The sequence below is a fragment of the Ciona robusta genome, chromosome 14 (genome assembly GCF_009617815.1).
Source record: "Ciona robusta chromosome 14, ASM961781v2".
NCBI lineage: Eukaryota > Metazoa > Chordata > Ascidiacea > Phlebobranchia > Cionidae > Ciona > Ciona robusta.
The window spans coordinates 1869514-1892226 of NC_143248.1; the positions used below are offsets into that span (position 1 = coordinate 1869514).

The window sequence follows — 22713 nt, forward strand, 5'->3', positions numbered from 1 at the left end:
ACCTAAAATGATATAGTTACTCTAAAAATTAGAAACATTTCTTAAATTAGTACCTGTAAGACTTTAGAATACAGTTCGGCTTCTGTTACCACAAGTACAGCTCCATAACTACTTTGCAAGAAAACTGGTGGATTGTCATTTACATCTGTAATCTTCACAGAGACTAATGTTCTGTTTATTTGACCTGTGAATTTAAAGTGAGTGAATGAATGTGAACACAACAAGTAAGCTGTGTATATGATACTACATACAGAATATGCAATTTAAATTAACTTATAATTAATAGTTTAACATAATTTTGTTATGTGCAATATACCTACAGTGAAATAGGTTTATACAATCATTTCATTTTATGTATGTGTTTAATTTGCGACAACAAAAATTGAAAAATTTAATTTTTTTATCTTGTAAAACTGTTAAATATTATTAGGAAAATTATTATTTGTAGACTATATTATAAGTAGACATAAATAAAAGAAAGAAATCATTAAATTAAACAGGTATTTACCAATTTCATCTGTAACTGTGATGTAGAATTGAACCAAAGCAACATTATGTCCAACTGCTATTGTTTCTCTGTCAATACTCTGTGTGGTTGTGATGACACCAGAGTTTGGGTGAATGGTGAACAAATCAGAGTTGAAATTTTCGCTTTCCATTGAAAATGATGCGGTACTGGTTGATTGTGCACCAATCTGAGTGGAAAATTTATATTTATTTTTTGGAATTCTTGTTGTTTTAGTCGGCAGGGTAATAGGCTTTAATTTAAAAGAAGGAATATAACACGGGCCTAAATTTGATGCCCATTGAATCACTGCCAGGGTATTTTATGTATGAATGTATGCATCTTACTTTATCCTCGCGTGGCCGGAAAACGACATTCGTTATAACACAGGTGTTTTGTTTTATACACCTCGTGCCAGCTTACGAGTTACCAAGTTATTTACTTTGTGGGTAACTATTGGAGATTTTTTATACATACGATACAACATATATTAGTGACCACGGGCATTAAACCATTCTATTCTATATATGGATGAGGTATTATAGCAAGCCACAAATGGGTGAAAACATTACTAGAGATTTATCTTACTATACTCGCTAAATAATATCTCCTTTTTTAATGCTAGTTCTAAATATATACAAACATTCTATATGTGTCTGGTCTTAATACTTACAAGTGCTACACATAAAAAACATACCTTAAGACACAGGGGCCTTGAAAATTTCTCTTTTTTTTAACTTATAAGGTATCTTATGCTAGTAACTATACTTAAAATACGCCACTTTAAAAACTTACAGTGCCAACGATTGATCCTGCAGCCTGATTTTCCTCTATAGTGAAGTTATATGCAGGTTGATCAAACAACAATGCATTAGGTGATGTATCTTGTGTATTGATTTGAACCATAATATCCACTGTGGTAGTAAATAGACCGTCTGTAGCTGATACATTCGCATAAACTTTTGCAATGTCTTTGAAAGCATTAGTGGAAGCAAGAGTAATAATGCCTGAAAAAAATATGTATATATATAGTTTTTAAAGTTTTTTTTATCGTTTGTATTCATTATGGCAGATGTTTACAGCAGTTAATGCTTACAGTTGAGAATTTAGATTTTGTGGTTTTTGAAAAAAATACACTGTGTGTTTATACACCTCATAAAAGTTATAACACCAGTGTCTTCTTACACCTCCTGGCCTGTAATGAGTTGTCAATTGGGCTCCTGCCACCTTTTTACACTCCAGAGTCCAGACACAAACAATACATACCAATTTCAACATAGCAATGGAAGGACCTAATAAATCATTATCAAAATACCACTTACCTGTTTGTTGATCAATTTCTAGCATCCCATCGCTTGTTTGCCTCAAAGAATATCTGATTTTATCTTTGTCAGACACATCAGGATCTGAAGCCAACACTTTTCCAACAAAACTCTGAGCTTTTGCCTCTGAACTAATGAAGAACTCATACACGCTCTGAAAACAAAAAAAATTATTACATTTATATAACAAATTTATAAAGGAAATAGTAACTAAGTTGTCATTTTAATCATTTTTACTCCACATGTGCTCTGAGAAGGATTTCTTATATTGTTGTTAACTATAACAAAGCAACCTTACATATTTTTGACAGTGTTGTTGATTTTACAATGAACCACATTTCTTAATTACTAAAAATATGATTTTTAAATAAAACACTAGAATTTATACCTGGTTAAGTAAAAACACTAGAATTTATACCTGGTCAAATATGGGAGGGTTATCATTGACGTCGTCCACTATTACACTCACTGTGACATCACAATACCGGGCCGGAGAACCGCCGTCAGAAGCTCTGACGACAAATTCCATTTCAGATTTTGTTTCTGCGTCTAAATTGCTCGCTGTCCAGATTACTCCCGTTTCTAAATCGATGAGGAATAAACTCCCAACATCCTCGGAGCCAGGGAGGATGGTGTAGGAGAGGGAACCAAATGCTCCGGAGTCTGCATCAGTTGCTTCAACCTGAAAACGAAAAGTTTAGCAAAAACTTGAAATTAAAAAAATAAATTTTTAAATTTAAAAAAATAAAATTTTGAAATTAAAAAATTGGAATTGAATGTCGCTTATTTTTTCTCAAATAAATTAAACCGACAGTAGTTATAATATAATGCGTTTTATACAATAGGTTTCCAATTACAAGTTACACTGCACTGTGTTTTACCTATCTAGCTAAAAATTTGGACAACCTGTTAGTAATACTTCTGTAGCATCCTGTATAGACCCCAATGCCACGCGTAATTTCGCTTAGTAAGTACAAAAAAACATTAAAACATGTTATAGGTTTCAGCTGTAATTACCATAACAGACCTAAATCTCAGGCCTTGCCACAGGACCTCAACATATAAAATATTCATTTTCTAATATTATTCTATACATCGTGTCTTTACGCACCCTTTTGTTTTTTTTTTAGAAGTTTAACTTAAAAATAACAAAACATAAATGGCTTCTTTGTCTGCTAGGTGTAGTGACTAGTGACCGCGCTTATTTTCTTCCAATTAAATGTAAATAAGTTTTTAACTGTAAGCGTGTTTTAACAACTGTTGTTTTGTTGCTATATGCTGTCTTTTGTTTAGAGTATTTCTAAATCTTCGATACTGTAATAAGGGACAAATAAAGTTATTATTATTATTATTATAAATTCACCTTTGCCACTTGAGTTCCTACTCTTGTATATTCGGGTAAAGTATGTGAGTAAACGTTCTCAGTAAAAATTGGGTCATTGTCATTGATATCCGTCACTCGGATTGTAACTTCCACATCTGCGTATGCTCTTGACGCTGCATCCCTTGCCCTAACTCGGAGCTGGTAAAGGTTTCTTTTTTCAAAGTCCAGGCTGCCCATGGTGGTAATAGTACCTTGAGGAAAAATTAAAATATTAAAAATATTGATAACAAATTAGAACACATATTTTTTTTGGGGGGAAGAATTATTATTTTTAATTTTAGAAACTAATTTTAGTTATTAGCATTCATTATATAAAGAGACATTTTAAAAGTTAATAATATTCATTTCAAAGCGATTTCTTTTACGTTATTTCTTTACTGTGTGATTGTAACAAATTTTTGTCATACTTTTCGCTTTGATTAATATACTAAAAATATTTTTTATTGTGAATCCTACCTCCAATAAAGTCAATATCAAATAACTGGAGAGGGTCACCACTTTCTATGGTGTAATACACATCTGAACCATCTGGGCTTGAAGCCAACACATCAGATGTTACCACTGTGTGAAGCTTGGCATCTTCTGGTACCATTATTTCATCATAGAATGGCATGGTGAAGACTGGCGTGGCTCGGTTGACGAGGGAAATTCGAAGATTTGAAGTCCCGGATCGTTTTGGGTTGCCTGGGGAAAGTTTTTGATTTTTAAAAAATACTAGAAGATTTAGATTTAAAAGAGTGAAAGAGTGAAAAAGTAAAAGAATGAATGAATGAATAAATGAATAAATGGCACTTATTTATGCATGCATTTAAAAAAAGTCGAAAGAACACTGATGTTCTTTTTCATACACGTCATGCCTGCTTATGTTACCACAGACCTAACTTTGCAGGTGACTGTTCTTTTTCTATGTGACCCATATTTGGACAACTTATTAATAAGTAATATGCTACATACACATGTATGTTTTGTTAAGTTCACACTTACCCATGTCAGTTGCTGTTAATGTGATGTTGAAATAAGCATTGTTGCTTCCTAATACACCAGCGGGTGTGAGACTGACTGTAATATTCCCTGTTGCTGGATCGATGGTAAATAACTCAGAATGTGAACCACTGAGAGTGTATGTTACTTGGCCATTTAAACCTGTATCTGCATCTATAGCATGGACCTTGAAAAAAAAGATAAAAAAGAATAAAACTAAATGATTTTAAAATTACTTCTTAAATACACTTTAAAAATTTAAATTTTGACTTAATTTGGGTTCTACTAAAAATAAGCACAAAATAAAACATAAATAATGGTATAGAATGTAGACTGGGTATGATGATCATATTAAATGTAAAGTTCTCTATTTTTGTTTGCCTGGTGTATTTTAAAAACATTGTATCAATATTACCAGTCTGAATATAATAAAAATGAAAATAAGGAACTTATGGTATGGGGATTACATCACATCTTAGTCACTGCTTTGGAATGTGTGCTGAACTAATAAATTTACATAAGAGAAGTTTAATTACTTCACTGGAAATAATGTGACGTAACTGGTATATCATTCATGTTAGCCATGTGAATTTTATATTATGTTTATAGATACATACAGTACCATACTGACTGTCGCCTTGCCAATATTTACTGAAATTTTAATATTTCAAATATTACAATATTTGCAACACAATTTATATACCAAAAATACTTAAAACATTATTCACAGACAGTTTTACAGCAAATAAAATATTTTTACTGTTGGTGCTAGTCATATTATAAATCTCCCAAACCTGATCCATTAAATTCAGCTGAAAAATATATAAGCCAAAAGAGTTTCATTATATCAAGAAAATATGTTAAAAAATAGTTTGCTTAAATATTTACGGATAAAAATAGTGATTTTTTTTAGATTTTTACCTGTTTGACGAATGTGTGGGGTAGGGCATCAACTTGTACAGTTGAGTAATATGGCAAGCCAACAAATAGGGGATTGTTATCATTACAATCATTGATTGTTACATTGACAATACATCGGCCTCTTCTTACTTGACCACCGTTTTGTGGCATGTTTACATCAACTGCTTCAACAAGGATCTAAAACAGATGAGATTTAGACATTGATGCATTTAAAGCAGTGACAAAACATTTAGTAATTAATGAAAACAGTTTTGTAGCAATAAAACTCCCAAAAATGAATTACCCACAAAGTGATTAACATGGTAACTTGTAAGCAGGCACAAGGTGTTTGAACACCCATGTTATAACCCCTGTTGTTGCCCGGCCATACAAAATTAAACCAGCTTTATTTATACATTCATTCATTTGGTTTATTATATCTCAACCTTAATTAAAACCATGACTCAAAGTAGTAAAACATTAAAATTTGATCCCAACCTAAAACAGCAACATACCTCATAAGCAAGATTTGATTCTCTGTCCACAGGTACACCAGTCGTTTCAATAATACCAGATGTGATGCCAATTTTAAAGTGCGGAGTTGGGTTAAGAATAGTAAACCTAATGTTGTCTTCAAGCTCCAAACCAGCTACAGTCACCACAACAACTGGTTCAATCTATAGAAAACATAATAAAATTAAAGGATTTTGTTTTAACTGTTATTTTACTTTGCAATATCACAAAATGTGTAAAAATAAATTAAAGACAGTTTTGGTGAAGAAATTATTACAGAAAACAGTAGATAAAGTGTATGCTTATAAATAAATAATTTGGCTGCATAACTTAGGTATAATATAGCAATGTTTGGCGTTATTCATATACTTTTATCTGAATTTTAAAAGATCACTTGAATAGATATCTAGTAACTGTTATCCAAGACAATATTTCTCTTTTTGTTTTATCAAAAGGCAAGTTTTAACAACCGTTTTTTAACATTGCTACCCGTTTATCGCTTTTGTAAACTCTCCCGTTCTTCGTTATGATCAAAATAAAAAAATTCCATTCAACTCTTACCTCTGTAGAACTTTCCATAACTTCTGCTTCATATATTTCTCTGGAGAAACTGAGTTGGCTTTCCAGATTGTGCAGCATTACAGTTAGCACTGTGACTGTGCTTCTAATACCATCAGACGCCTGCAGTCTAAGTGCATACTGATTTTGCATGTCAGAAGAGTCACTTACAGTAACTGCACCAGTAGTTGAATCAATTGAAAACGCATTGCCAACATTGCCACCAGTAATAGAGTATGAGACATTGTTTTGGTTAAATGGGTCAGAATATGAAGCAGAAATTTCTTGGCTTATGACCACACCATTACATGTTGGCAAGTACAGATTGGAGCTGTAGTGGCTTTTAGAGAATTTAGGTGAAGAGATGCCTGTTCTTATAATGTTGACTGTAACTTCAGCATTTCTGCTGGACCTTAAAGTTGGACTGCCGATGTCAGATGCTTTAACCTGTAAAAAGTATTTGGTTTTTAAATGTAGGTTTTGTAAAATGCATATTTCTATTTAACAGACAAAATTAAAAAACTTTTAAGGAAAAAATAACATTTTCTATAACATATGAAACAAATGTCAATGGTCCTTACTTCAAAAGAATAGTGTTGCGCAATGCTGTAATCAAACAAATTCTCTCCAGCTTTAGTGCGAACAGCACCGGTGTATTGGTCAACACTGAAACGCTCATGAATCTCGTCTGAGGCTTCTACGATGGAGTATCTGACCCTGCCGTTGTCACCTATGTCCTTATCTAATGCACGAACTATAAGAGGACCACTGATACCATCTATTGAGGAAGATGCAGCCGATCCTGAGGACTCAGAAACGGAGCCAGAATAGCTCAGTTTCTCAAAGTCGGGCCTAAAATATAAAATAAAAATTTTAACAAAATATTTTTGTTTTTTTATTCCTATTAGTGGTATAATGTGTCAGGGGTTTACTTTGCTTTTATAATAAAGGTTACCGGGTTCAACGCCTGATACTGCTACCACTGAGACTTCAAGTTAACCCAGTGGTCACTAATGGGTTGTCCAAACTAAAATTTATGTAGAAAAAAATTCAATAACCGACCAAGTTACATACATGTAACTCACAAGTGACCACAAGGAAAATGAAACATTATAATAATACTCATGTCAAAATTGCCCCATCAGTTAATGATAAATGAAGACATTTAATCATCATTTTACCTATTATCATTTATATCGTTAATGTTGACGGTAATTGTTGTTGTTGATGTTGTTCCTTCAGTTGTCACAGCTGTCACATTGAAAATGTATGATGATTTCATTTCACGGTCCAGTGCACCAACCAATGAGATGACACCAGAATGGGCATTGATGGAAAATACAGGTTCATCATCATTGACCATAGAAATCATATAAGTAACACCAAATGGTGCACTTGCTTTCACAGTGGTGACATAGCTGTTAAGAGAATGGAATTTAGAAAAATGGAAATTAAAATGTATAAACATCCATAAGGCGATATACATCCATATGTATCAGTTTTAATTTAAAATTTACTATAGTTTGAGGTTATCTAAATGGTTTGTAATGTCCTAATTCTGTAAACACACTTGGAGAATTACCAAAACAATATGAAGTTTATAAAGTTTAAGAACGAATGAATGTAACTTATTTATTCTAGCAGTAGGGGGCAAAGATAGTGGTTATAACGTGAGTGTTCTGTTTTTTATACACCTAATGCCTGTTGATGAGTTACTCATACGTTCGCGTACGAAACTACACTGTTTGGATGAATACGTAACGGCCTACCTTCCGCTTGGTAAGTTTTCATCAAGGTTTGCAGTGATTTCGTCAGCTTCAAACTTCGGTGGCGCTGAATCGTCGTGTCTGACTTGTATGGTTACCTCTACGGTACTGCTGAGTGGCGTCGTAGCGCCGTCACTAGCTTGAACGGTCAGAACGTTCGGCTGAATATTTTCGCGTGCCGTAAGAGTTCCAGTTGGAAATATTTCGCCAGAACTGGAATCGATTCTCCAAAGACCGTCATTGTTTCCTGATTGAGTAAGAATATTACATTTTTAGCTTTTATGACCGAATTTGTAAGCTTAACTTGAAGATTAAGGTCGTTTCAGTCGAACTACGTTATGCTATAGCCATGGTGACGCAGTAAATAGGGCTTTAGGAAACGGATACGGTGACAAAATAGCTATTTTCTTACGTATCCTACAAATAATTTGAAACGAAGAATGCTAAACGCTTCACTTTGTATTTTTATTTCAAATTTTACAATGTGAGATGGGAAATATATCCTGCTTTACACCGGATTTCGATTGGTAAATTTTTAAATTACGCTTTGTAGCGACATTGCGGCTCTGCACTGTACCGTGAACCATTCAACACGATGCCATAATATCTGGACATTCCGTTCATTCTGGAGACGCCCGGGCGCACGGGGCGGATAGGACCTTGGCGCAGCTGTTTCTGCACGGATGGCTTTTATATTTATTGGCACAGCGCCAGTCCGGGCAAAACAGCTTTCCGAGTTTCTCTAGGTAAGCAGACGAGCAGCTGACTCGGGTTGCAGGGCAAATATTTAAGCCATAACAGCGCCTTGTACACCATAAACACAGAGCCATAAGGGCAATGGTAAATATCGTGAATATGCGCACAATAAAGCTACGATAACATGGCCACCCACTCAACAAGGGGTCACTACGTATTAACAGCTGCTGATCACGACTTGGCCGGGATTTGACCCTTGGCACTTCAAAAAACTGCCCCGTATAAAGAAATAAAAATACCCTTTCCAAATCTACCGAAAAACAACGTTCTACTAGGCATTTCTCTTAATCAAACAATACCTCATACTATAATCTTTGTTCTTGTTTCAAAGGATAAATGTTCTGTTATGTTATGTATTTCTGTTTGGTCTTCTATAAATTTTCGCCATTTTTAACGCGACAACTATATATACCACTAGCATTAAAACTAATGATTGAAAGAATCAGTCAAAAAGCCCGACACGAATGACTATTTCGACGCCATTAAGGCATTACCATGCTTCAATTTGTCAAAAGCTCATAAATCAAACTACCAGCTAAATACTTCGTTAAATTCTCTCGCCTGTACAGTGTACCCAAACATATATTTAGCAAAATTATTCTGTTTCCAAAGCGAGAATTATATTAGAGCGCAACGATGTACTATTTGCACAAGTAAGCCTGCTGTTTAATTTGTTTGAACTTATTTTAATGTATGGGGCCTAATGGTTGGCCTGTAGTTAATGAAACGAGTTGAAATAAGAAATCCCATTTGAAATGCTTTTAACGTCCGTGTGCAGTTAATCAAACTTTCACATGCCATATATTGGAGCCCATTCCTCAAAATTTAAAGTTAGAATAAAACGTCCGAGCTCACAATGGCATGCGCGAATAAACAGGAACGCTCCGTGTGTATACTAGCCACGCCACCCACTAATTGTCAATAAAAGAGTTCCATTTGGCCAAGTGCTTTCTGTGGTGCAGCAAGGCTACACCAGCTGAGAACAAATTGTATATACTCCCAATGCTTATAGAAGCGGAACTTAACAATAGATGTGAGTCGTTCTGGTATAGTTCGCACGCGCTGCCATTAGCACGATTAAAGTGACATCAAGAGTCCGTGATAACCCAAAGTCATTACTGGCGGCATAGCGCCATGAAAATGCATGCCCGAAATGATAAGGCATAATCGGCTTCAAAAGATTTTCTAAATGCGGTAATTCGAAAGCCAATAAACACTTTAAAAGCGACCAAAAACGGTGTGCAAGTATGTACACTTTAAAGCGCGTATAGTATAGCTTGAAACATTACACCAACAAAAAAAAACTTGCAAAAAAGATAAACAATTTTTGTTCAATAAAGTCGAAGTTATTTTGCAAACTAAACGTCCAAAAAAGGCATTTAATGTTCCCCAAAATACATAAATCTACTTTAACGACGACATTGGTGTAAGGGTGGCAATGCTACAATTTAGTGCCGAAAGGTGGGTATTACCATGCATGTTACACGGGTTCAAGCCATGTTGTTGTTCTGTTAGGGCTAAATGGGCACGGTCAAAGTTGATGGCTTAATACATCAAGTGTGTACAAAAGGTCGTTGCTGTTTGTTATAATTCTGTGGGGTAAGATGGGAGACCGCTTGCATCTAAATCCCATATTTCCGGATCGTATTTTGAACAATTAACAACGCTTTTTTAGAGTCGTGAGGATACGGTCACTTAATTTTAAAGTATTTTTGTTAACTACTAAATGGGACGATAAAGGGAAAAAAAAACATTTCCCATCGTTTCCAACAGGTTTAACAGCAGTTATAGTGTACCGGGCTATTGGAACTTACATGTTTACTAAGTAATCTTAATACGATTTAAAACTATCGCTAATTTGATTTGTTCCAAAAAATTTGAAGTCTAATCACCTCGTTAAGGTAGAACTTAACGTAATGCAAGAATAAAGCAACGGTCTTACACGATAAACTAAACTGACGTATTGCGATCGACATTTAGGTTCATATTAAATGCCCATATGCCAAACATAAATCACGTTTAATGAGTGTATGAAGCCACAACCCAAAAAGCCTAATGGATTCCCGACCACACGCGACAGTTAGGAATATATACGTTTTCCTATTACAACATTATTACACAATGCGGCGGACAGTCAATATTTGACTACGTTTTCAATAAATCAAAATGTCCACAACGGGATAGCATGATATACGCTTTATAACATAATACCAACTCATCATAAAACGACTTCTGCATTTATGAATGTCCCGGAACCAAAACGAAGCCAATACAACGTCTAGATTGCGCAATGTCCCCTCTGCTTGTGTAATCTATCTTTTGTTAGAATAAGTTTTGATAAGCGATGGCGCATAACACTTAACGACGAATGGAAATTTTGGCGACCCGTCTCTGCGTGCTATAGGTGCCCGCTAATGTACATAACGACGCGCTGTGGTTTTAAGTAATTTTGAAAATGTTGCGACACAAATTCCAGAGAATTTCAACTTGTTTATTCACTTCTATTAATAGTTATGTCAAAGATCATGTTTTTCGCACAGTTGATTTAAACCATATATGTATAGTTTTATAGTTTTTACCTTTTTGTTTTAACGACTGTCATTTTGTTGCAAATTTCCTTCTCTTTATTGTATAAATTAATTAGATCTTCACTATCGTATTCAAAGAGATTAATAAATTTATTTTCTTCCATTTATGAATAGGCCAATGTGTTTTTAGTACAGTAGGGTGAAGTAAAATTGGACATGTTTTAATTCTCTTTTCTTGTCCCATTTTGGTAGTAAACCTAAAAAGTTTACAGAATTATATTACTGTATTCTCACGACTCTAAAAAAGCGTTGGAAATTGTTCAAAATACGACTAAGAAAAAATAGGATAAATGTGCTAGTATCCCATTTACCCCGTATAGTACTATATGCAATTGTATCTGTATTGTGTTTTAATTTTCTACATTGAAGTATAATTAGAAATATATTGAATGATGATGCATGTTAAAATGCGGGCAAAGTCTTAATGAAAAATTCCGAACATAGTCGTAAAATGTGTCATATTTTCACATTTTTAAGATGCAAGAAAATCGAGCAATATGTGCTTACGTTTGGAAAGCAAAAAAACAACATAAAATTAATAGCTTTAGAAAAAAATGGTAAAGTCTTGTAATACAGTTATCATTTTTATTATTTTGTTTTTAACGAAAAAATGACTTCAGTTAGAAGTAAAAACAAGGGGTTGAAATTTTTCATTCAATCACACGTTTCAGGAAGTAACCCATTTCCATTTCCAAAAGACTAAAAAGGTTCTCACCTCAGAGAAAAGCAATTTACATTAACGAAAAAGGACAGTTTAAGTTGAACAGACTTACGCGGGTCAACTATTCTGTCGAATACATTTGGCCTGTAACAAGCGTACACAACGCTAATACATAGTGGTGAAAGTTTTCTGGCCGCAAGAAAGAAAGACAGAGGCGTAAACTATTACGACAAGCGCGAAATATACGCTTCAAAACAACAGCCGTCAGTTACGTTAAATCAGACGTGTCGACGGTAACGAATAAATCAACAAAATTCTTAGTTAAAAGTCAATTTAGAAATATTCGTGGATTTTTTTTCGAACCTATTCAATTTTTTTTTAAAGAATTATATAAACGTGTTCGCACGACTCTAAAGAACCTTGTTAATTGGGTAAAACACGATTGGGAAATATGGTATATTTTCAGTTAACGGACTCCATCTTACCCCACAATATCATATTAAAAATTGGTAAAAAATCAAATTAAAATCATGTGTTTAAAAGTTTAAGGACATCAAGAAAATCGTCCATATGTCTAATAACAAAATTGTGCTTTTCTGAAATTTGTTTTTTATTTTAAACAAATAAGTATTTTCTCCAACACTTTACAATAAAGATTGACATTTCATGGGTGCCGAATGCGACTGGCTTCCGAAATACAGTCGGAAGCACCGGACAAAGGCATAATTGGCCGAGCCCGTACAATACTTCATGATTTATCGAGTTTAAATTGACTCAGTGACAACCCGGGCGTTACTGCGCGTCGTATAGGCTTTCCACGTTCGAGTTGAGTAATTAGATTACGATTTACAAGCAGCGTACCGCCTTTTGACCCTCAATGTTTTGCTTTCGCTTAAATGAGGGCTGTTTCCGTGGTTAATTTATGGCCACTGGTATAAACATAACAGCGTCATTAGCGACCGGCGTAGCACCACGCCTTTGGTATAGGTTATACTAATTTATATTGAAAGCGTGGGGTTATAATATAAAGTTTATGACCTTAAATTATGAAAAGTCGGCGCCCCTATTTGAAGTACATAACGTTTTATGTTTGTCATTATAGCGCTAAGGGATTTCAGAGAATAATAAATGGACACTACAGTGACCTATGTTTTCCTCTTACATGTACCGCTGTTCCGTTACACGCGCTAATTGCCTCTTGTGTTTTGAACAAGCGACCCCAATACGAGTGTAAAGAGAGCTTTGATCGTGCAGAGAATATGGCGTAACTCCAAAATCATTTTAAGTGTCTCTAAAAGTAGGTGATTTCATCGCGTCCACAATACCTAATTTCTCGCAATTATTAGCTAAATTTATTAGTCATGCTTTTCCAATGTGTCGCAATTAGGCAAGTTCAAACGAAGGTTTTTGACCAATATTAAACGCAGCTGAGGTACAGTACACTACCAAGAAAGGACCGTGCAGCAATCTCCTGGGAGAGTACGCCACCGCATTACGTAAACCGGTATTACTTGCAATTAAATTTTTCAAAGGTGTCCTCGCCAGGGAACTATAGCACAATTCAACACATGAAGAGTTTTTAAAAAGGATTTGATTTAAGACGGAACAAAAGCTACGCAAACATAAGGATAATATAATAAGTTTAACAAAACGCACAGGCTTATAGAACTAAACATACATTCGAACAGTTGTGGGGTCCCGGCTATTTCACACTCTGGATTTTAAATATTGTGTGTTTTTGTGGGTATAAGACGGGATACTGTTACCAACTAAATCCCATATTTCCTGATCGTGTTTTAAACAATTAAAAGCTCCTTAAGAGTCGTGGGGATAAGGTTATATGTAAATACATCATATATACTACTAAATCAGACGAGAAATTGAAACAAAGCCATGACCCATCTTACCCCACCCTACTATACTAAACACAGTTACACACCTTCGACAATTGAGTATTCTATCTTAGCATTCATTCCCGTGTCTTGGTCACTGGCCCGTACAGTTACAACACTTGATGATTTCATATCAACAGCTCCAGTGGTCTGGTCCGCTGCTCCAACAGTTATAGTTCCAGAGTAACTGCTCGCAGTAAAACGGGGTGCGTGTTCGTTTATGTCTCCAATGGTAATAACGACACGGCAATAACCCTGCAAAAAAATATGCATTTAAATGCATGTACACACGGAATAGTCTATTTTCGGCGCTATGGTTCAGTGGCTAGGTGATTGTATTGTAGCCAAAAGTTACAGAGTTCGAGGCTCGATGCTGCTACCATTGAGTGCGTGTATGGAAAAGACGCTTGTAGTGCGTTTTGCTTGAAAAACTCTGTTCAGTAATAAGATCACACAATGTCGATGCTTGGCAACACGTAAGCGGGTATAAAAGTACATCCGTGTTATAACGGTCGTCGTCGCCCTGCCACGCGCGGATATATAACCATACATTCATTTATTAACTATATAAGCTTTCCTTAAGTCAAAAAAATTCTATTTTAATTTTTTTCTTAGACTTGCCTGTAATGAGAAAGGAGAGCCCTGGTCGTCGACTTCTATTATAAAGATATGTTCCCTCTGTACTTCCCTGTCTAGTTCCCCTTGTGTGTAGAATACTCCATCTGTTCAAAAGGATTTAAAATCAAACGCCAAATCAAATGACCAAAAAAGTAAAAAGATTCTGTTTGAGTAAAAAACGTTTTACAGTTACACAATTAATAACGGTCTATGGGAGTCGTGAGGACACGGTTTTATACTGTTTTGAATTTTCTTTGTTCACAACCGAATGAAATAAGAAGATAAAACAAAAAGGCTTCCTATCTCCCCCACCCTACTATAAAAATATTCAATTAATCAGAAATCTAGAAATGTTCAAATTTAAAATTACCTGAAGTTATGCGGAATTTGTCCTGACTTGTAGAATGCACACTACTCCATATTCGGTAAATGAGGTTCCCATTCTGTCTCGGTTCGATGTCACCATCTGTGGCCGTGACTTGGAACACCATTGTACCGACTGTGGTGTTCTCTGATATTGTGTGCTCGTATACGGCTTGATCGAAAACGGGTCGGTGGTCGTTCAAGTCTCCAATTCGAACCACAATCTAAAATATGAACGCATTTTATTGTATAGTACTGTGGGGTAAGATGGGATACCGATAGCACATAAATCCAAATTTTCTGATTGTGTTTTTTAACAATTAACAACGCTCTTTTAGAGTTGTGGCGCTATGGTTATAACACTGTAAATACTCTTTGTGTACTATCAAATAGGAAGATAAAAGAGAATAAAAACATGTCAGATCTTACCCCACCCTACTATATATATTGTTTTGAATACGCCATTTAATACAAATGGACAAGTAAGTATATGTACCATACTGTTATTATGGGCGAGGTACGCCAAGGATTTAGTCCAAAGATAATCTTTTTTCTTCACACTGAAGTAAATATACAATCAGATTTCTTTTTGAGTGAATATAATTTGAAATGATTTTAACTTACGTTTGCTACATCGTTATTGTAACCGTCCGACGCCCAAATTGTTAAGTTGTAAAAGTTCTGGATTTCAGCGTCTGGATAACCAGCCGTTACTAATGACCCGTCTTGACTGTTCAGGTGAAACATACGATCGTCGTCGCCCGCTGTAGAAGTTATGAACAGTTAGTCTTGGGGAAATATGTGGTATACAGATAGTGTGACAGGACAGGATACCATTAACGCATAATATTCCATATTTTCTGATCGTGTTTTTAACAATTATAAACGCTTTTTTTGAGTCGTAATGCTACGGGTACATAACTCTTTAAATGTTCTTTGGAGCGATAAAATATAAATTAAAAATGTTCCCTATTACCCCAACCTATATAAAAAGATACGGAAGCTTTATAGGAAATTGGAACAAAATTAAAGATATTTCGGAATGAACAACTTCTTATTTTAGCAAGTATTAATAAATGCCGCTTAATATTGACATGGCAGGCAAAGACACGCGTTATAACACGGGTGTTGTGGTTTATGAACCTCGTGCCCGCTCAAGAGTTACTGCGTATTTAATTTTGAGTGCGTTTTTGTCAGAATAAATATAAACCACTAAAATTTACAAGAAAGGGTGTGAACTGTTTGTCTTCATTTTAGCTGTCAAAAATCGTGGGCGAAAGTCTTTTGCGTGACGAGTAATCGGAAATACAAAGTAAAGAAAGCGTTGACCAAGAACGAGAAAGTGTGACCTGCCGCTTGGGTAAAGGGTTGTGCAAATATTGTGACATGCGAAGTGACCGAAAACAATATTTATGGCTTCCTGGCTTAGCTGTTCAAGGCATCTGCCAGCGGTTGACACGTGATACTAAAATGAGGCGTCGATTTGCGAAGTAAAGAGCGATTAGGTGCTTTCAGTGGCCGTCATCATTACTCAAAGCTATGGTTTGGCAATAAATAGCATGACGCTGTGTATCTTGTTATAGCTCTATCTGCCTTCTCTTGTGAAGTAATTTTGTTCAATTTGAAACTTTAATAAAAGCGGTAAGCGAAAAATGCCCGTAAACAGGCTCGTTTCAAGGAAATCTTTTACACCATACTCGAATGAGTATTACTTGGTAATCTGACAGCTAACAGGATATAGAGGTATGCGATAACGAGGAATATCCAATCGAAGTACCGCCGCCAAAACGTCTTGGGTTCTCAGGCTCTCCCAATGCTGGTATGAGACCTACCGTTGCCGCACATGGCGTCTATATATAGTTTATCACCGACAGACGACAGTTGCAATTATGTCTCGTAATCGGAAATACAAAGTAGATAGAGTCCGCCCATTGGGAGGCTAAAGTTACTCAGTATTTATGTGCTTAGAAATGACAAGCATAAACATTGTCAATACTAATCTAGTCGCGCCGATACGACAGCGCAATTAATAACATGTTAGGCTTGGATCAAATGCCCTACCAGATCTCTAAGGCATACAAATAACATAGGAAACCGGTCAGAACCAGTTTAAACTAGATTTGACCTACCCATGATCATGAAGCGTATTTCGTCCGAGTCCTCATCCGTAGCTTTGACCAGTGTAACCAGTTTAGTCTGCTCTTGACTTCCGCGGAACTGTCTTTCCACAGTCTCGAATATCAGTACATCAGCCACTGAGTTGGGAGCGATTTTTGGAGGAAGCAGTGAATTTAAAGGCTGTCCCGTCCAGTGTATATCAACTCGTTTATGTTTCGAATGGCGAGCTGGGTTTCCGTTATCAGTTGCGACGACCTAAATGAAATTTAAGATCAAGGAAACTGCTTGTAAATTCTGGTTTTAAAAGTCAATGGCATCCTTTGAAATTACTTGTTCTTACCCTATGGGAAACACCATTGAAGTTTACTATGAATATAAAATTGTTGATTTATTCTTGTGTTGAAGTTATTGTACGTTATAAATATTTAGTTATTAATATACAATGGTGTATATGTTTATGACTGGGTTAAATCCCGTGTGGTCTCGACAAAGAAATCACCCATATAGAATATAAAAGGGTGTTTATGTATTTTTTGAATATGCAGTATATCTAAATGTGAAGAGCCTTTGGTAAAAGTGGAAGGTCCTATTTCGTATTCTGTATCTATGCATCATACAATTCTGGCTTATATGAAATCTACACGGCTTATTTGGTCGAAAACGAAGACCCACAAGTCAAAAACAAGCGTTGGTAATATAAAACATATTTATAACACGACAGTGCAATGCCAATGCTAATAATATATACAACACTTATTCGTGTGTGGCTGGTGTATAATAAATGTCATTACATTGCATGAGCTTAATGTAACACGCTAAGTAGGTTCATGTAAGATGGAACGTTTCATTTTTTTACCTTCGTTTAGTAGTATAGGCAAAGAATATTGACAGAAATATAAAACCGTTTTTCTCGACTCTAAAAGAGCGTTGTTAATTGTTACACCAAACTACTTTATGGTCATAGTAGGGTGGGGGAAGATAAGACAACTTTTAATCTATTTTCTCGCCCCATTTGGTCGCCCCCAGAAAGAACAATCAAACAATTATAAAACCGTATCCTCACGACCCGCACATACCGTTATTAATTGTTTAAAACACAGTCAAGCTATTATGTGCTAAAGGTGTCCAGTCTCCCCCACCCTACTATATGTCAAAATAATGAAGTAAACCGACCTTAATTACACTTCTGGTTCCTTCTTTAAAACCTTGCTGCGTGGTGATCACTCCATTGTTTGGATTGATTTTAAATCGACTGTTTCCGTTTATCTTATACTTGATTTGGGCGTTTCTTCCTTCGTCTTTATCATAGGCGACCACCCGTGCTCTAAGTAATTGTAAAACTTAGTTCCGGATATATTATAACAGATTATTATAACAGGCAACCAGTAGGCAAGGGGTGTACAAACACATCATAAAGGCCTGGTTTATAAATTTACTCCCATGTGCAATAAATTATTTTATGACAAGTTGCTAGGCAGAAATTGCTGAAAATTAAATTTGTGAACCTCAAAAATGTCTGCTTTTTTGTATTAAAAGATATAATTTGGTGGTCATATCGACGTGTGTATACATGGTTTTAATGTGTAGTAGGGTGGGGTAAGACGAGACATGTTTTCATTCTCTTTTCTAGTCCCATTTAATAGTAAATAAAAAATGTACAAAAACGTGGGTAATTGTTAAAAACACAATTAGGAAATATTAAATTCAGGTAGATTTTTTTGTATAACATGACTTACACTTCAACGGGCATTCGGGTTCGATTGCGTGCAGGTATTTGAAGCAAGGATTCAATATTTCTAAACTTTGGCGGGTTGTCATTTTCGTCTATTAGTTCCACAACTACTTTTGCAAAGGACGATAAAGGAGGTTCACCGCCGTCCGAGATCAGAACCTAAAAAGAAAAAAACAAAAAAAGTTAAAGCCACAAAACGGAAGAGTTATTTTTTGGAAGTATGAAAAGGATTTGAGTTTTAAGACCATTGCCGGCAGCTTAAAAGTGAATTCCGGATCATTTTTGGCCTAGTAAGTAAAGACGCATTACATTTGCGAACTGCCAGTAACCAGGATAGGCAAATAACCATTAGCTTACGCCGTATTGTGTTAAAGAGTTTTTATTGACCTACAAACATGGCTATTATTGCCGTAAAACAAACTCAAACACGACTTTCCTTTGAAAATTCCCGGGTATTTGGTGTCAGCCATCGGTCAAATATTTCAGAGCATGAATTAATAAGCAATGTGCATAAATATGCGCCATAAAAAAGTTGGCAGGCGTCAGCTAAAACGCGGGGAAAATCCGACACAAACTCGTCGGTGCGTTGCTAGGTTTCTCCACGCTGGTTTAAACCGGAATAGACAGGACACGGCTTAATTAAAAATCCAGGATCCAAATCAATCGTCAATGGCGAATTTACCGAGAAACAACATTCCAGACATTTCGCCAAAATCACAGAACTGGAATACAATACATATCCCGTCCAATTGTTATGGTTAATTTGCAGCAAGCAAAAGTATTGGCGCGTTAAGACCCAGAATCTGCACTTAGACAGCAATTGCCGAACCTTTTTTGTAAAATACGGCTTATCAAGCTTATAAAAGAAAGAACATGTACGCCCGCAAGGTACAGTGCAATACACGGCAATTTAACAATTCGTACAGGTCTATTCAGCGTCTATCCAGCGTAAAATGAACTCAAAATAACTTTTGTCAGCTGTCGTTTCGAATCCTTTTCAATATGGATTATTATTATTGGCTCGACTAGAATAATGAACAGACGTCAAATACGACAACAGTCTTATTTCTGAAAAGCCAGAAATATGTCCATGTATTGTGACTTAATGCCCCGTATGATTAGTATAGGCTTTGGTGTCTTTAAAATTCGTTTTAATATTATATTCTATTCAACTGAAGTTAGATTCTTTAAGGGTAGAATATATATTAAGTAAATTTTGGCCCAAATATTCTTCAAGATCAAACTGCGCACATTAAATTGCAGGAAAAATAGGAGTCGTGAGGATATCGTTTCATAATTCTTTTTTTTTCGCTTGCTACCAAATGGGACTAGGGAATAGAATGAAAGGTGCCCTATCTCACCCACCCTACTATATTATATTATTTACTCGTATATTGAAATATAACACATAAGGTCATAAGCATTATATAAACGCCCATTGTAAGCTTATTGTGATGGATCTGCGGAAACAACATATTTAATGCTTTGTATTTTCAATGGATTTTAAGATAAATAGTCGGATTTAGGGTTTTGTAAACTAACGTTGGCTGTCTGCACGCGATGTGTACTGGCGTTATGGTGTTGCTAAGCCAGACTGCGACGTGAGGATAAAATTTGACAGTTCTAATCTTCTAAGTGGAGTGAGTCGCCGACGCCGCGTTATAACAGCCTGCCATGCTACGTGTGATAAATGTTTGTATTTTTAGCGCGGTCCGCGAGACCGGAACCGGTGTATTTGACGCCTTTGTCCGTAGTGGGTGGCGTTTTCGGTCGCAAAGTCACGATTCCGCCCCGATTACGATTGGTACGACAAAAGATCCCATTAGGTTTTTGCAACTATGATGGGTGCGAATGTATTGTCGACTTTTGGCGCGTGGAAGAATACACGGGGTTAGCCGTACCGGTATGGGTGGTAATCCATTAACGCCAAGGTAGAATTTGAACGCGCTAAAAAAATGATGGATTAGGCAATTGCGGACAAGTTATATGAGGGGTGCGTGAAGGTATTTTCGTTTATAAAACGTGGATTATGGACAGGAACAAATATAGGGTCTTGTTACGGCAATACTTTTAATTTTGGTGTCGTTAACTAGACCAAAAGACAAACTTTTTTACGTATTTCGGTATCTGCGAATAAAAATCATGTTAACAATGCTAATTTATTAAAATAAAATGGTATTTTTGTCATTTTCCGATGAAAACGTGGCTATTTTTCAAAGGCAATCTTTAGTTGTTGCTTGGCCTACTAGAGATTCGTGGATGGTGCTATTTCCCAAATTGGTGCAAATTTGTCGATTTCTAAATCCGTTGTTGTAAATAAGGACGACAAAACAAACAAAGTTGTGCTTGTTGGACCAGAAACGCTCATGTCTCATAAGAGTGCTTGAAAATCAGTCGAGTCGCCGACAGTACAGGCTCTAACAGCCACGCGTAAACGTGTTTACTGTTCATTTAGTCGCTGTGTTGGGTAACTCACTTAAAGTTGTTTGTACCTTAAACAAAAAAGAGAAAGCAACAAAACGCATCAGCTAGAAAATCCGGCCATGTTTGGGAACAAAGGCAGCGCATTTTGTTTATTTTCACTTGCTAAAGTAGGTCACCAAACTGCGGTATAACTTTATGTACAGCGGTCACAGAAATACTCAAAACAAAACTTTTAGAGTCCATTAGCGCCAAACTGATCTAATTTTCGTTTTGTGTATGGTTAATGTGTTGACGTTACCATGTTTTGTTGACGATTTCATAAAGTGCATTTTGACAGAGTGAGGTATATGTCAAACGGCTAAGAAAATACCGAATAACCAGCGCAACGGTTTGTTTTTATTACAATCACTACTTTATTGAATGGATCATCAACAAAACTAGGGCTGTATATAACACAGAGCTTTACAAAAGGTCTTGGCCAACCATGCCAGCAGTATGTGTAAGCATAAGACAAGTCGGTTGTTTTGATAGACGCGGGCCAATGAGCCTGGATAAAATTCCTTCTAAGCTTTAAGCCAATAGTCGCGATTCTTCCTCATAAAGGAAGGTCTCATACCCCGGGTCGCGCTCGACCGCAAGCTTTCTCCAGGTCTCGCGAGTACAATAAGCCTCGAACTTCGTCGGATTAAGGCCTATATTCAACTGCTAGTGGGTCTCAGTGTCCCGCGTGCATTTTAAGACGCGAAACGGATCCCACAGCGGGGTATTCAGACCTGTGACGAATGCTTTCTGCTGGAAAACTCGGGCTGTTGTTTGAAATTCCACAACTGTACGGCCGCCATTTTTGCCACTATTACATTACCCCACACGTGCTACAAATAACTACCTAGAACAGTACAGCTTCTGAGTCACTTAATTTTCCGACGAAAATGACATGGATTTTTACGAAAAATATCAAGGACATAGGCTTAGAGTGGATTTAAACTGTAGCCTTTAACTGCTAGGTTTGTTTCCCGACCCCCTACAGAACAATACGCGGCACGAACGGTTTTATTAAGTTTGAATTGCTTTGGTTATTTTAGTTGTCGCTAAATCCGATAATTGACAAACTCGCAGTGCGCGTTGCTAAAATAATAGCTACGTCGGCAATGGTTTTAGGCGGGCTATTGAAACTCGTAACTTACGAAGAATAACGGGCAATTACGTTAGCATCTAGCTAGATTCACTGGCTCGATTTTCGTGATCGGCGCTGGAAATACTAGCTGGAAATTGAAGAAAATTGTATATAATGGCGACGATAAGTAGAATTTGGCAATGGGTCTTTTAGCTTAGCTATGGGCAATTCATACCAACACATTAAGTGTTCGGTTGAAGCTGAAAACGTTGTGAACAAATGTAGTTTTAATATCCTATGTGTCATACCTCAAATCTCATGTCTTGTGCTGAAATTCGTTCTCGGTCCAGCTTTCTTTTTTTAGTTGTTATAATTCCTGTAGAAATAATACTGTTAAGATAATGCAGATTGTGTATGCACCATACGATATCTTAAATTACTACGCAATGTGCTGTCCATAGGGTATAGGTTTTAATAAGGTTTTATAATGAATGTAAATCCATGCCATAAATTTTTAA

The 22713-nt window shown here is 36.0% G+C and overlaps 1 protein-coding gene across 3 annotated transcripts in view; it reads right to left on the reverse strand.

Annotated features, from left to right (window-relative positions):
* Positions 1 to 22713, reverse strand: part of LOC149724839 (protocadherin Fat 1-like) — a 60888-nt gene that overhangs the window by 16477 nt on the left and 21698 nt on the right. For all 3 annotated transcript variants that reach the window (XM_089892303.1, XM_089892305.1, XM_089892304.1), the window contains exons 5-26: positions 22504 to 22571; positions 18662 to 18816; positions 18099 to 18249; positions 16937 to 17180; positions 15432 to 15571; positions 14815 to 15031; positions 14448 to 14548; positions 13874 to 14081; positions 7933 to 8176; positions 7345 to 7581; positions 6745 to 7015; positions 6167 to 6610; positions 5608 to 5769; positions 5114 to 5290; positions 4196 to 4379; positions 3668 to 3895; positions 3191 to 3402; positions 2246 to 2509; positions 1828 to 1981; positions 1301 to 1512; positions 509 to 695; positions 54 to 184 (exon numbers count right to left, since the gene is read on the reverse strand). In XM_089892303.1, the coding sequence (XP_089748429.1) occupies positions 54 to 184; positions 509 to 695; positions 1301 to 1512; positions 1828 to 1981; positions 2246 to 2509; positions 3191 to 3402; positions 3668 to 3895; positions 4196 to 4379; positions 5114 to 5290; positions 5608 to 5769; positions 6167 to 6610; positions 6745 to 7015; positions 7345 to 7581; positions 7933 to 8176; positions 13874 to 14081; positions 14448 to 14548; positions 14815 to 15031; positions 15432 to 15571; positions 16937 to 17180; positions 18099 to 18249; positions 18662 to 18816; positions 22504 to 22571 (4391 nt within the window). The remainder of the gene's footprint in view (positions 1 to 53; positions 185 to 508; positions 696 to 1300; positions 1513 to 1827; positions 1982 to 2245; positions 2510 to 3190; positions 3403 to 3667; positions 3896 to 4195; positions 4380 to 5113; positions 5291 to 5607; positions 5770 to 6166; positions 6611 to 6744; positions 7016 to 7344; positions 7582 to 7932; positions 8177 to 13873; positions 14082 to 14447; positions 14549 to 14814; positions 15032 to 15431; positions 15572 to 16936; positions 17181 to 18098; positions 18250 to 18661; positions 18817 to 22503; positions 22572 to 22713) is intronic.